This window comes from Rhineura floridana, chromosome 9 (assembly GCF_030035675.1).
Source record: "Rhineura floridana isolate rRhiFlo1 chromosome 9, rRhiFlo1.hap2, whole genome shotgun sequence".
Lineage (NCBI taxonomy): Eukaryota > Metazoa > Chordata > Lepidosauria > Squamata > Rhineuridae > Rhineura > Rhineura floridana.
The window spans coordinates 98,028,037-98,041,979 of NC_084488.1; the positions used below are offsets into that span (position 1 = coordinate 98,028,037).

Consider the following 13,943-nt stretch of genomic DNA (forward strand, 5'->3'; position numbering starts at 1 on the left):
TATTCTTGCTAGAAAAGAAGTCAAAGATTTTTACACATACACACCTCTCCAGCCCCTACCTAAGCGAGCATTATCAGAGTTCAAGGACACATACCTTACAGACAAGAGCACTCAAGGGTGTGGAGAAGGGTTGGTGATAGGTGTGAGCTGGGGAGAGTCTTGAGGGCCAGGCAGAGAGACCTGGAGGGCTGCATTCGGCCCCTGGGCCTGAGGTTCTCTACCTCTGAGGTAAAACAAAACCAAATGGAGGGAACAGGGCCAATGGAACTATAAAGTGTGTTTTTCAAAGAGAATATTGCTGCATTGGCTCTCAAGATGACCAGTTAATACAAAAACTGCAGGTCAGGTGGGAAGGTTGAAGGAAGATGCCCAAGTCTCCTCCAGCTATCACCACCTCATTTTAGAGAAAAATTGCTATTTATACTTGTCTTAAGCACTAGCAGGCAATATAATAATACTGCCTTTTTGCTGTAAATATATAATGAACCAAGTGCTGCAGGAACACTAACCTGAATATTTTAGTTCCACATGATCTGGCATCTTCCTTTTTATACCCTGCACTGAAATGTGAATAATCTGAAGCTGCTCATTATATTCTTGACATGCTGATTTCAAAATAATGATAATTCACAAATATAGTAAGAGCTGGTTTCTTTTATAGCATCTTCCTTGTCTCTAATCCTTTAGTTTTTACTTTTTGCAATCTTATTTCCAAGAATTAGCTCTAGAATCTTAAGGGCTACAAGCTTATTTAATTAAAAAAAACCCCATTCCCTAGAATCTCAGGCAGACATTAACTAACAAAAGCAGTTCAAGAACATCTTTTAAATCCACAAGCTCTGTGCTGTCTGTTTCTGGCCAAAAGGCTTTTATTGCATGGATAAAATTTGTAATAAAGTTTCAGGTTACAAGAAGTCCTTGGGGTAAACAATTTAATCATTGAGAGAGAGAGAGACTTGAGAATTTTTATGAAACTTTTTTGATCTGCGTTTATTACTTGTGCAAGTTCAATCTATTCTGTTGTGGTTTCAAACAGCACTTTTTTTAAAAAAAAAGGATTGAAATAACAATAAATTCACTAAACTGTTTCAAGAGGAGAAAAAGAGGATTCTGGGAACAAAAACAGTGCAACATGAGCGGCATCTGAAGCTGAAATATACACTTAAAACATTCATTGCATGCTATGCCATGGATGAGGCAAGTTGTGGTATAAAAGGAAATCAAGTGTTTACACTTGTGTTTAGATACTACAGACAATCTCAGGTTTTGAAGAAGTCAGTTCATGGTTTTCTCACTTTACAGATGCATTCAATTTATTTGAAGGACTTTCTTAATATGCTTTTCTTCTTCTGTAAGAATCTTAGCAACTGATCAAGGATTGAACAAGAGACAGTTATCATTTAACACAGGAGGACAGTTTATTTTTACCTTGTGCATCTATTAACATTCTTAACGTCCCCAGCAGCTTGAACTGAACTGGGGGCATCTCGGATCTGAGAAATTTCAAAACGGCTTCTGCCACTCCAGCTGACAGCATCTTTGCCTTATTTACAACTGCATGAATAAAGAACAGATATTATCTCAAAGGCACTGCAGAGATGATACACTGTGTGAAGAGACTTATTTTTGAGGCAGCCCATAAACACCTTTTCCAGAGGTCTCTGAAAACAAAAGTAATGGGTTCAGCTGTGGGTGGGGAAGATGCCCAGAGAAAGGAGGACTGGGTCCTATTCTATTCCTCCTATTCCAGTTGTAGGGTTTCGTGGTTTTTTATTTTGTGTTTTGTTTTAAATAATATAATACAAAGAAAGGAAAGTATCAGAGAAATTCCAGAGAGCTGCTAACATTTCAGATAAATTATTATATGTTATGTTAACCAGTCTATCTTATTCTTGTTCACTCCATTTGATTCAGGGGAGCATGTCTGCAACAGTTCAGGGAAACGTGAGTTTAGCATGCATTTCTGTGTTCAGGTTGTGTGTTGGACAATTTATTTTGTCTGTCTGTCTGATCAAATACTCTATATTTAACTTGGTGCTTTTACTGGGAGAACCGGTAATGCGCGGGGGGGGGGCAATTGTGACAAAGAGGATGGAAAATTGGATTCAGAGGTGACTTCCGGGAAGGGTGACTTAGCCTGTGCCTGCTTTTGAGACGGGCTCCTGCCTCAAAAGAAGCTTATTCAGATATATCAGTCAGTTTTTTCTTTTTTTTTGACTGATTAAACTTCTCCCGGGTAGGGAGAAACGAAGAGATTAACCTCAAAGCCTATTTTTGTTGGGACGACCAGATCTCATTAATTTATGGGACGAGGTCCAGCCGACGAAGGTGGGACGGATTTTCAACAGCAAGCTCTATCTGATAAAGCGAACGTTCACCTTATCTTCTAAGAGAGAACGCACTAACAGGCAAGCACCCTTCTTTCTATATTTTTCTTTTACTTGACTTAAATTGTTGCTGTTTAAAAGAGATTTGCCAGATTGATCGGTTTTTGACATCTCACTGGGGAGCCATAACTTCTCTCTGCTACGCACTAATTAATAGCTTATCTCTGTTTTTGTTGCAAAAAGCTGTCCTGGATTTGCATTCTAAAGATATACACAGAAGAGGGATTTCTATTCCAGATTTTTATTTTGAAGAATATTATATTGTCTGAGACTACTCTCTTTTTGGTCTATTTTATTTTGACGAATCTGTTTTCTGACGACTGCCATTAATTGTTTCGATCCTGGGAACTGCATTTTGTTTACTTAACTATGGAGAGATAAGGCTGTCTGCTCTGTTTATACTGTGATGTCACCAAGTTTGGAGTATTAACCCAATTGTTGCTGAAATAAGAAGTGGTTTTCCTATATTTTTCTTTTAAAATGGCAATTAAGAAAGTGGCTGAGAATCTGGAAATAACTATGTTTCAGAAAATAATGGATGAGATTGAGATAACGAAACAAAACCTACGACAGGGTTGTAAGGAGTTGAAAATTGAATTGAGTAAAATGACGCAGGAGATTAAAGATATAGGGGTCCCTGTGAGAGAGGTGACCCTGGAAGGGGTCCCTGTGAGAGAGGAGACCCCGGAGATTGGAACAAACGTGGAACAGGAAAAAGATTTGGAGTCTATGGACTTTAGAAATAAAATCTATTGTTTGGAGACACAGGAGATTAAAGACATAGGGGTCCTTGTGAGAGAGGAGACCCTGGAGACTGGAACAGGGGTCCCTGTGAGAGAGGAGACCCTGGAGACTGGAACAGGGGTCCCTGTGAGAGAGGAGACCCCGGAGATTGGAACAAACGTGGAACAGGAAAAAGATTTGGAGTCTATGGACTTTAGAAATAAAATCTATTGTTTGGAACTCAATGTTATCTCTGAAGAAATTAATGAAGATTCTAGAGATAAAGTTATCAATGGCATGGATAATCTTCTGGACTGGAATGACGTGATGGAGCCCAATATAGAGAAAATCTATGGAATTAACTGCAGCCATGTGACAATGGAAAAACTTTCAAGAGATGACCCAGTGTATTTTGAAAAAAAGAACAGAGATATGATTTTACAGCAGTATTTCAGCAACCTATTCAGAATGGATGGCAAGAAAATATTTGGGATAGAGGTAATTCCCATCAGACTCTTACTATATGACTATGGCTTTGACAGCAAGATTATTATGGAATACTGATAATGGAAGATTGGATACTGAAATTACTGGACTTAACAAGACTACTGAAGATGGAAGATGGAAAATGGAACTAATAGGGATAATAGAACAATGGCTACTGAAATTACTGAACCTAACAGATTCTGATGTGATGGATTAATTGAAATGTTTATTTTGACTATGGTTATGACAATAAGATTATTATAATTAGTAATGAGATGGATTAATCGATATGCTTATCTGGAAAAAAAAAATTGATAGATATATTTCTTAAAGAATTGAAACCCCTCTTTGACTTTTTGTGGAAAGAATAAAGTAATGTTTATGAGATTTGATGATTAAGTAAGATAACTATTGGAGGAAAGTGATTTTATAATATGACTTAAGAGACAGGATTGTTATATATTATAGACTTATAACTGATCTGATCTTTGACAAATGGGAAGTCAATATTTTACTCTTTATTTTTTATTTTTATTTTTTTTTTATTTTTTTGTTTAACTATTTTTGATTTTGTTTTTTGTCTTTGAATGTTTTATGATTTCGTCTTGTATGTTTTATGAAAATTTGAATAAAAATTATTGAAAAAAAAAAAGAAAATTGGATTCAGAGGTACAGATTCAAATCTCTGCGTTGTATCCAATGTAGTGCTAAGTTAAAGTCATTTAGCGGTAAACTTGTTGCACTGGCTGAACAGTGTTGCACAAGGGAAAACAAACACATTATCAAAGATTGGTGTGCAATGGATTGAAGAAGAACCAGCTGATGCACAACAAGAATCAGTGGTTACACAACCACCTTCCACTAGTGTAACTGTTACACTGGAATTTTTGTGTGTGTGCAATGCCATCTGCTACCACAAGAGGTCTCACACTAGCAGTCAGAGAATATTTGATACTGCCCTCAGCTCAGTATCAAAGCTCCATGGGGAAGCCCTAAGGAAGTCATTATCTCAGCCTAATCTATCACAAGGCTTGTTTTGAATAATATGAAGGAGACCCTGTTATTCTTATTTGATCTCTCAGCGGTTTTTGATACCACTGACCATGGGATCCTTCTGGGCCGACGTGGTGAGATGGGTATTGGAGGCACTGTTTTACAGTGATTCCGATCCTATCTCCAGGGTTGTTCTCAGAGAATAGCATTGGGTGACTGTCTTTCAGCCTCCTGGCAGTTGTGCTGTGGGGTGCTGCAGGGTACCATCTTATCCCCCCATGCTGTCTAACATCTATAAGAAGCCCTTGGGAGCAGTCATCAGGAGCTTTGGGGCGAGGTGTCAGCAGTATGCTGATGATACCCAGCTCTATTTCTCTGTAACATCTGAATCAGGAGAGGCCGTGCAAGTCCTGGACCGCTGCCTGAACTCAGTGGTGGGCTGGATGAGGGCCAATAAACTGAGTCTGAATCCTAGCAAGACAAAGGCATTGTGGGTTGGTGGTTCCCAAGTTCGGATAATTGATCAGTTGCCTGCTTTGGATGGGGTCATACTCCCTCTGAAAGAGCAGGGCCGTAGTCTGGGGCTGCTCCTGGATCCATCTTTGTCGCTAGAGGCCCAGGTGACCTCCGTGAGGAGTGCCTTTTACCAGCTTTGGCTGGTGAGACAGCTGCAGCCGTTTCTGGACTGGGACAGCCTGACCACTGTTGTCCACACACTGGTAACCTCTAGGCTGGATTACTGTAATGAGCTCTATGTGGGGCTGCCCTTGAGGTTGGTCCGGAAGCTGCAGCTGGTGCAAAATGCAGTGGCGAGACTGCTCACTGGGGCAGGGTATCGCCAACATGTCACCCCACTGCTGAAAGAATTGCACTGGCTGCCCATTTGCTACCGGGCCAGTTCAAGGTTTTAGTTTTGGTGTACAAAGCCCTATACAGCTCGGGACCAGGATACCTGAAAGACCGTCTTACCCCTTATATACCCAGCCGATCACTGCACTCTGCAGGTGAGGGGCTCCTGCAGATACGATCTTATCAGAAGGTTCGTTCTGTACAATATAGGAAACAGACCTTTAGTGTGGCAGCACCTACCCTGTGGAATTCCCTCACCTTGAATATTAGGCAGGCGCCATCTCTGCTATCTTTTCGGCACCTTTTGAAGACTTTCCTCTTTCAACAAGCCTTTTAAGTTGAGACCTATCCTAGTCTGCGTTAGAATTGCTTGTTAATATGTTATTTTAATAATGTTTTAAACCCTTTTTTAAAATATGTTTTTAAAGCTTTTTAAAAAAATGTTTTTAACGTTGTTTTGTTTTAATGTATTTTAAGGTCTGTTTTTATGATATTTTAAAGTGTTTTTAGCGCTTCTGTTTGCTTCCCTGGGCTCCTGCTGGGAGGAAGGGCGGGATATAAATCAAATAAATAAATAAATAAATAAATAATGTGGTTTAGGACACTGAAAAGTCCTACAGAAATATCATTATCATCATCATGTAAGTCAGTGGTTCTCAAACTTTTTTGGTTCGTGGCACACTGTAAAACAAAAATTTTCTGGCACACTTCGTGTACAAAATTAAACATATATTAATGTATTTTAAACTATGAATAAAAATAACTTAAACTATAGAAAACTATTACTTACCCTATACAAATGGGTTTCTTCTCATTTTTAAAATATACTTTCATAATATTTCAGGCACACCTAGCCACCTCTTAGGGCGCACCAGTGTGCCTGGGCGCACCGTTTGAGAATCACTGATTTAAGTAATAAAAACTGTATGTAAGCAGTGCTTTGTTTGCAATGATACTCACTGGTACCCAGTACCAGCGCCTCTTTTTTGTTGCCCATAGGAGCTATCATGGCACTTTTATCAAGATATTGAGTACCAGCACCTCATTTTTCATTAAAAAAAAGGTCTGTGTTAAGTATGGCAACGTCTGTTACCGCAGGAACATGGCCAAAGCATATATTGCAAGGATGACAAAATACATTTTTGCATGCAACACAAATCCAGCAGTTCTTGCTTGTATGAGGATGACATTATGTGACTTAAGAGTCATCAAGCTCTCTCATACCTGTCATACCTTCACAATATCAATGTAGACTCCTAAGTTCAAAAAATGACTCTGGGAGTTTTGACTCTCTTGCATGAGCCACCTGTATTGTTTTTGTTTTTCTAAACTGTTGCTTCAGTAAGGCAGAAAGCTGCCTGTCTGCTTGTGGCACATGATCATCAAGAACTGTACCAGTCTGAGAAAGTAACATGTGTGCTTTGTGTTTATAGAATCATAGAATAGTAGAGTTGGGCCTATAAGGCCATCAAGTCCAACCCCCTGCTCAATGCAGGAATCCAAATCAAAGTATTCCCAACAGATGGCTGTCCAGCTGCCTCTTGAATGCCTCCAGTATCGGAGAGCCCACTACCTCTCTAGGTAATTGGTTCCATTGTCGTATGGCTCTAACAGTTAGGAAGTTTTTCCTGATGTCCAGTCAAAATCTGGCTTCCTGAAACTTGAGCCCATTATTCCGTGTTCTGCACTCTGGGACGATCGAGAAGAGATTCCGGCCCTCCTCTATGTGACAACCTTTCATGTACTTGAAGAGTGCTATCATATCTCCCCTCAGTCTTCTCTTCTCCAGGCTAAACGTGCCCAGTTCTTTCAGTCTCTCCTCATAGGGCTTTGTTTCCAGTCCCCTGATCATCCTTGTTGCCCTTCTCTGAACCTGTTCCATGTGTTTACATGGGGGCTAATTCACACAACACAACAGTGTGCATATTCTATGTGCAGTGGTGTACGGAAATGAGCCAACTCCTACCACCCATCCTATGTTTGAAACACTTAGTACCAACCAACGTTTGCTATGCACATACATGTGTACAAAGGTGCATCCTTCTCATGTCATTTCATCCCCTGCAAACAGGAAGAGGGATAGGTTGGATGGGTCACATGGGCAAGGCATAACAACCAATATGAATTCACATAAAATGCTGGATAGATTGACAGAGTGCATAAACTGAAGGCTCAAATCTGCACCCCAACACATGTAGCACCTACAATGGGGTGCAATATAATCTCTATGTGTGAGTGAGAGAGGCTATCTCCTGTGAACATAGATAAATGATGGACAGGTTCTGTTCCATGAAGATGAGTCCGGAAGATTGTAAACCTCTTTCCATACCATCATTATTATGTTAATAGCAAACAATACACCTTGCCATACACTGTGAGGAGCCTGTGCTTTTTGTTCAGTCTCTCGAGACCTCTCTTCCACTGTACATGGCAACCACACCTGTTCCACCCGTGATGCTCTCCACCCCCACGTGCGAAGCAGGAGACAGACTTTGCTCCAGAATGCATTTTAATTAAAAGTGAGAAGTTAGCTGGCATTTAGAACACGGACTAACAAGATGTTGCTTGTTCTGGCAGAGATTTATAGCTCAGAAGCTTATGCTTTATTTTTAACAAGCATTCACTAAACTGTACTTCCTCCTCACTAATGGAATTTTCATATTAATTTGCCTTTCTTCTTAGTATCTTGGTTTTTTAAAAATTAGTTAAGTGAAATGAGATAGGAGAATAAAAATGTAGATAAAAATGATGTTTGAAGTGTGTCTGATGTTCTAATAACCCTTAATTGTCTCATAAACATACGCAAACAGACCTGGAAAGCAAATGGTTCACTCACAACTAAATGCTTCCTTAACAGGAGTTCAAAGAGAAATAAAAATGTCAGACGTAACACTGCACAGAAATAAATGGAAAAGAGAAAAGTAACTGAAGGAACTCTGGGTATTTCCCATGCACATCATTAAATCGGGTCTATTATCAACCCAGCATAGGGGCCAACTCAATTACATGTAAATTCCATAAACACAACATTAAAATGGCAGCTGGCTTATAGATTAGTAACCATATTTGCTCCTAGTTTTTACAAGTTCAACCACTTGCCCAGGGCATCTCTACCTTCTCTTATTTATACCTTTTTCATTTCATTACACTATTTTTCATTTTATAACATAAATATCAACAGCATAGTATTTATCTGGCATTTGCTCATAAGTACTCAGAACATGATCTCAGTAATCCTTACTACGCCAACGTAAGGTAGGTCACTATTTTTATTATTTTTAATTTGTATATATTACATTCATATTCCACCCTTCATCCCAAAAGGTGCCCCTTATTACAGATAGGGAACCAAGGTTGAGAGACAGTGGCTTGACTAGTGCCAGCCAGAAATTTCATTGTTGATCTAAGGTTTCAATCAGGGAACTTCCAGCCGATTGCTCATGTCTTAATCTTTAGGAAAATAAGGTAAAGACTGCAATACTGTACTAAATACATTTACTAGGGGGGTAAGCAAACCCCATGATCACAATGGGACTTGCTTCTAAGTAAACATGTAGAGGATTGTATTAAATGTTTCCTAATGATATGCACTAAACCAAGCAATTTGGTGGAGCAGAATTTCATTACCTAACACAGATCCCTCTTTTTACTCAGGGATTGTTCTTGTATTTCATAACATGCTAAACTGCTTACCAGGAATAGCAAGGTTCCGGAGTGCGCTTAGTGCTGCATGCTGCACTGTAACATTTCCATCCTCAACATGCCTGTCCAGGAGGTCCATCAGCTTCTGAACAATGCCATTATCCACCATATGGATACAGTTTCCATCTGCACAAGACCAGAGCAGTGTAACATAAATAAAATGCTTCTCTATGTTAAAAACACAGATGTTCCCCCACCCCATAGTTCAGCTGCCAGGGCAACAATAAATTTTGGTCAGTGCCAGCTCTTCTGCAACACCAGTTAATCATTTATAATTAAACTAGGACCAAGATATGAGAGCCTGACATACTCTCTTCCAAGGTATTCCCCCCCAGGTAATGCTTATTTAAATGTACTCCATATGCTCCTCCTGACTAAACTGTAGTGTACATTTTAAAAAAATCACTTTGAAAGCAAAATTCCCAAATGCCATGACTTTTCATCTACCCTTTTGCCTTTCACTGCACCATGGGGAAACCATTGCCTCATCTCACCTAATATTTGGTGCTCTGAAAACAATTGAATAAGTTTTTCCAAAAGTTGTGTCTGTATCTGGCTGCTTATAACTCCCAGCAGAAAATGCATCATACACATATAGTCACTGCCTTACTATTTCACTTTAGTGCCAACAACATGCTGGAATGTTAACCTCAGTTATTTTTACCATTTCTAGCAAAATTTGCAATTGCCAGTGCTCCTGCAAGCTGTAACTGATGGCTATTAGATGGGATCCATAAAAGCACCCTTTGGAACACACTGCCTTTTCCGCCTTCAAATAATTTTTGCATCGATTCATCTGGAAGAAAAAGAAATAAAGCATATTCTGACAACATATGAAACTACAAAGCTGCTTCATGCCAAGTCGGACCACTGATCCATCATGTCCAGTAGCAACTACACTGCTGACATCAGCTCTCCAAGGTCTCAGATGGAACCCCAGCCTTGCTACTTTTTACCAGAGACGCCAAGGATAGCACCTGGCATGCAAAACATGAGCACTTCCACTGAGACATATGAGCCAAGATAAAACTATTCTCTGTGTTACATTCAGCACAACTCCCTTGCGCCCATGGGGCTTACAGCATATGTAAATGTTCAACCTACACAAGGAAAGTCAGCTGATTTGGGTACCATGTCTGCATTCATAAAAGCAATTTTAGTTGGAAAGTTAAAGTAGATGCTCACATTTACAGCTATGCAAGGTTAACACAGACTCTAATGTCAGGGTTAGCTGGACAACGTAATATTAAAAATAAATTTATTGTGTGAATCATAGCATGAGAACTCTCTGATACACTTGTAGGATGATTCCATGGACAATACTCACCTCCCAGCAGCAGCAGAACCATAAGATCAGAGGCAGTTTTAAGCTCAGCAACGTCATCCTCTTTGTCACTGTCTACGGTCTTTTGGACTATCTCAAGTAGACACTCTACAAGGCCTGCTTCGACCAGCTGCAGTTTAATGATATCTGGGTGAAGAATATGAAGAATCTAAGCATGAAATACTGTTAATCTACCATGAGTCCAAAGAAAGCATAATAAAGCTGGTGTGACAAAATAAGAGCAATTGTGTATACCATAAAATGCCAGTAACGTCATCCCTTCCTTTATAGAAACTTTTCAGAAACTTAAAAAAAAAATTTACAAGCCACACTTTTAATAAAAGTATATCAAGGCGGCATTACAGCATACAAAAACACAAGGGTTAAAAAACCAATAAAAACATTGTTAAAAACAATAATAAAAGCATCCATAAGTACTTCATTGCTTGGAAAAGAAAACTAATATTAAAAGGCCTGTTCAAAATGTTCAGTTTTCATGAGACACCTGAAAGAAAGAAGGGATAGTTCCTGCCAAACCTCTATTGGTAGGGAGTTCCCACAGGGAAGGGCCTGCCACACTAAAGGCTTGGTCACTGATGGAGGCCAACCGAACCTCAGAGGCAAGAGGAACTACTAAGAGTGCCCCATCAGAAGATCTCAGTGATTGAGATGGAACATAGAGAGTCAAGCAGTCCTTAAGGCTTTTGTCAAACTGTAGGCAGAAGCAGGTCACCAGGTGCGGTGGAGCTGCTACACTAGCTTCCTGGCAGGTGAGTTGCTGTTGCTTACAGGGAGGGAGAGGGGAGGCAGTCAGCACAGTACAAACACACTGGCAGGAGAACCAGATTGGCTGCACGGTGCGTTTGTACTGCACTGACCTCCTTGCTGCTTCACCCCTCTTCCTCCCACCAATCAATAGCAACCCACCTGCCACGAAGCAAGCACAGCAGCTCTGGCCCACCTGATGAGCCAATTCTCACAGTAGGGACTATGGAGAACTGTTAGTCTGAGAACACATTCTCACCTTCCAGATCTAGCCAGATATTCTATTACATCTTTCAAATACTGGGGCTTATTCAAAAGTATGTACTAGAGTCTTCAATATAGTGATACAATGATTATTCTTTAAAGCAAAAAAATAAACTGTGGTTTTAACATAAATGCATCAGGGATACTAAAAAAAAGGACGATGCTTACAAATGAGGTAAATATTGAACAGCAAATAGCACACAAATCAATATTGAGCAAATAATTTGACCCGTTTACTGAAGATTTATTTGGCTTGCTGCGGTTTGTGTGCCGTATTGTATGAGTACTGTTGTTTTTTCCTTGCAAAGCAAATTCATATGCTTCTGCTCTGTGGAAACAGGAGGTGGTGGGCCTTTCCTGTGGAGGCGCAGATGGCTTTTAGTCTAGCCTTCTCAGTGTCATATATGCTTTGTACATGCATGGAAATTGTGATGCTGGGCTTTTTAAAAGCAAACCACCATGTATTTGGAATTGGTGCAGTTCCATGGAGAACTGCATCACGTGCCACCTGGTGAACATTTCACTTGGGGTAGAGTGATCAGGGTTGAAATGACTATGAGGCCAACAGCTTCCCAGTTCCCTGAAATTCTCTCAAAGGGATGTATTGCAGTCTCATATGGTTACCTTCCCTCTGTTTTCTTTTGAATCCTTTGATCTCCTTTGCCTCTAGTCTGAGGACCTCATATCTGTATGTTTCTTTTGCAGCTGTGCTGCTTACATTTTCATCAGAAGTTTTCAAAAATTTTATTTTATTTTGCTGTATATTACTTTGGGGATCATCGGGCACCTAAGACAGCCTATAAATTTTAATATAAACAAACTAAAATAGCAATAGTTTGTGAATCTCTTCTGACATTATCTTAGGATATGGGGGAGTCTCTCCCACATCAAGTTCCACCCTGCCATAGAATCACAGAGTTGGAGGAAGTCTTGTAGGTCATCTAGTCCAACCTCCTGTTCAATGCAGGGAATCTAGAGCCGGAGCATCCCCAATAAATGGCTATACAGCCTCTGCTTGAAGACTTCCAGCAAGAGGGAGCTTATCAATTCCAAGAGAATTGGTTCCATTGTTGAACTACTTGTATCATTCAGAAGCTTCTCCTAATGTTCAACCAAAATCTGTCCTCCTATAACTATTCTCCTATAAAATAATCCCATTAAGTCTAGTCTTGTCCTCTGGGGCACCACAGAAAATGGAAGAATGCCATAGTTCAGTTGTAGAGCACCTGCTTTGTATGCAGAAGATCCCAGGTTCAACTCCTGGCATCTCTAGATAGGGCCAGGAGAGACCCCTGTGCAAAACCCTGGAGAGCTGCTGTGAGTCAGTGAGCTAACTATACCAATGGCCTGACTCATTATAAGGCAGCTTCCTATGTTCCTAAAAGTCTTTGCCTTCTTCTGTTACAGCTGTTCAGGTATTTGAAGGTTCAAGCCCTGCCAAATTGTGAGGAGAATTCTCCTACTTCTCTGCTTCTCTAGATTTCTGATCAAGTAAAAATCCTCTTCACCATTTGGCAGAACAATTCAAGTGATCAGTTTACCAAGTGGTTACAGGGGAATATGAGGAAGGGAAACCAAAATGCTAGAAAAATAAGTGTTTATTTGTAATCCAAGCCCAACGCGTTTTAGCCTTTGTATATTTAGGCCTTCATCAGGGGCTGTAGTGGTTACAGGCACAATGCATTAAGTTGCCACATGATAAATTACTGCCTGAATTCCCTGAGATCAAGGGAGAAAACTAAAGTAAAAAATGTTCCATTTCAGATTTTTCCAGTCATCAGGGTCTACTGGATTTTATGTGTAGCAAATTTCAATTTGCTGTCTGTTGTAGAAGTACCTTACTGATTTTGATTAAGTGAACGAGTAAGAGTAACATTGCAATCCAATGCAACTAAACTGGGAGTAATTCTCATTTAACTCCATTGGATTTACTTCTGGGTAGACACAGTCAGGATTGTGCTATGAATCAACCATCTTCATAAATTTTGAATGACACCAGGTATAACATCTTAAATGTAGAGGAAATGGCTTGATCACACATTTGCTGCATTCCAAGGCATTTGTTTTCATGGTAGTGAAAGCAGGGCCACAGGATATCAATTCAGAAGGGAAAAATTACCACAGGCCAAACCACAAGTGCCAAAGACACTTGAAGAGAGACACTGCTTACAAGTGTCTGTACGCTAATGCTAGAAACCTCCGAACCAAGATGGGAGAACTGGAGTGCTTGATCTTAGAGGAGAGCACTGATGTAGTGAGCATAACGGAGACATGGTGGAATGGAGAAAACCAGTGGGATACAGTTATCCCTGGATATAAACTATATCGGAAGGACAGGGAAGGACGTATTGGTGGCGGAGTCGCTCTATACGTGAAAGAAGGCATTGAATCCAGCAAGCTCGAAACCCCAAAAGAGGCGGACTTCTCCACAGAATCGTTGTGGGTGGTGA

The 13,943-nt window shown here is 40.1% G+C and overlaps 1 protein-coding gene across 5 annotated transcripts in view; it reads right to left on the reverse strand.

The window, feature by feature from the left end:
* RAP1GDS1 (Rap1 GTPase-GDP dissociation stimulator 1) overlaps positions 1–13,943 on the reverse strand; it is a 150,801-nt gene that overhangs the window by 17,396 nt on the left and 119,462 nt on the right. For all 5 annotated transcript variants that reach the window (XM_061582903.1, XM_061582905.1, XM_061582902.1 and 2 more), the window contains 4 exons: positions 10,468–10,611; positions 9,805–9,936; positions 9,132–9,266; positions 1,429–1,554 (listed from right to left, as the gene is read on the reverse strand). In XM_061582903.1, the coding sequence (XP_061438887.1) occupies positions 1,429–1,554; positions 9,132–9,266; positions 9,805–9,936; positions 10,468–10,611 (537 nt within the window). The remainder of the gene's footprint in view (positions 1–1,428; positions 1,555–9,131; positions 9,267–9,804; positions 9,937–10,467; positions 10,612–13,943) is intronic.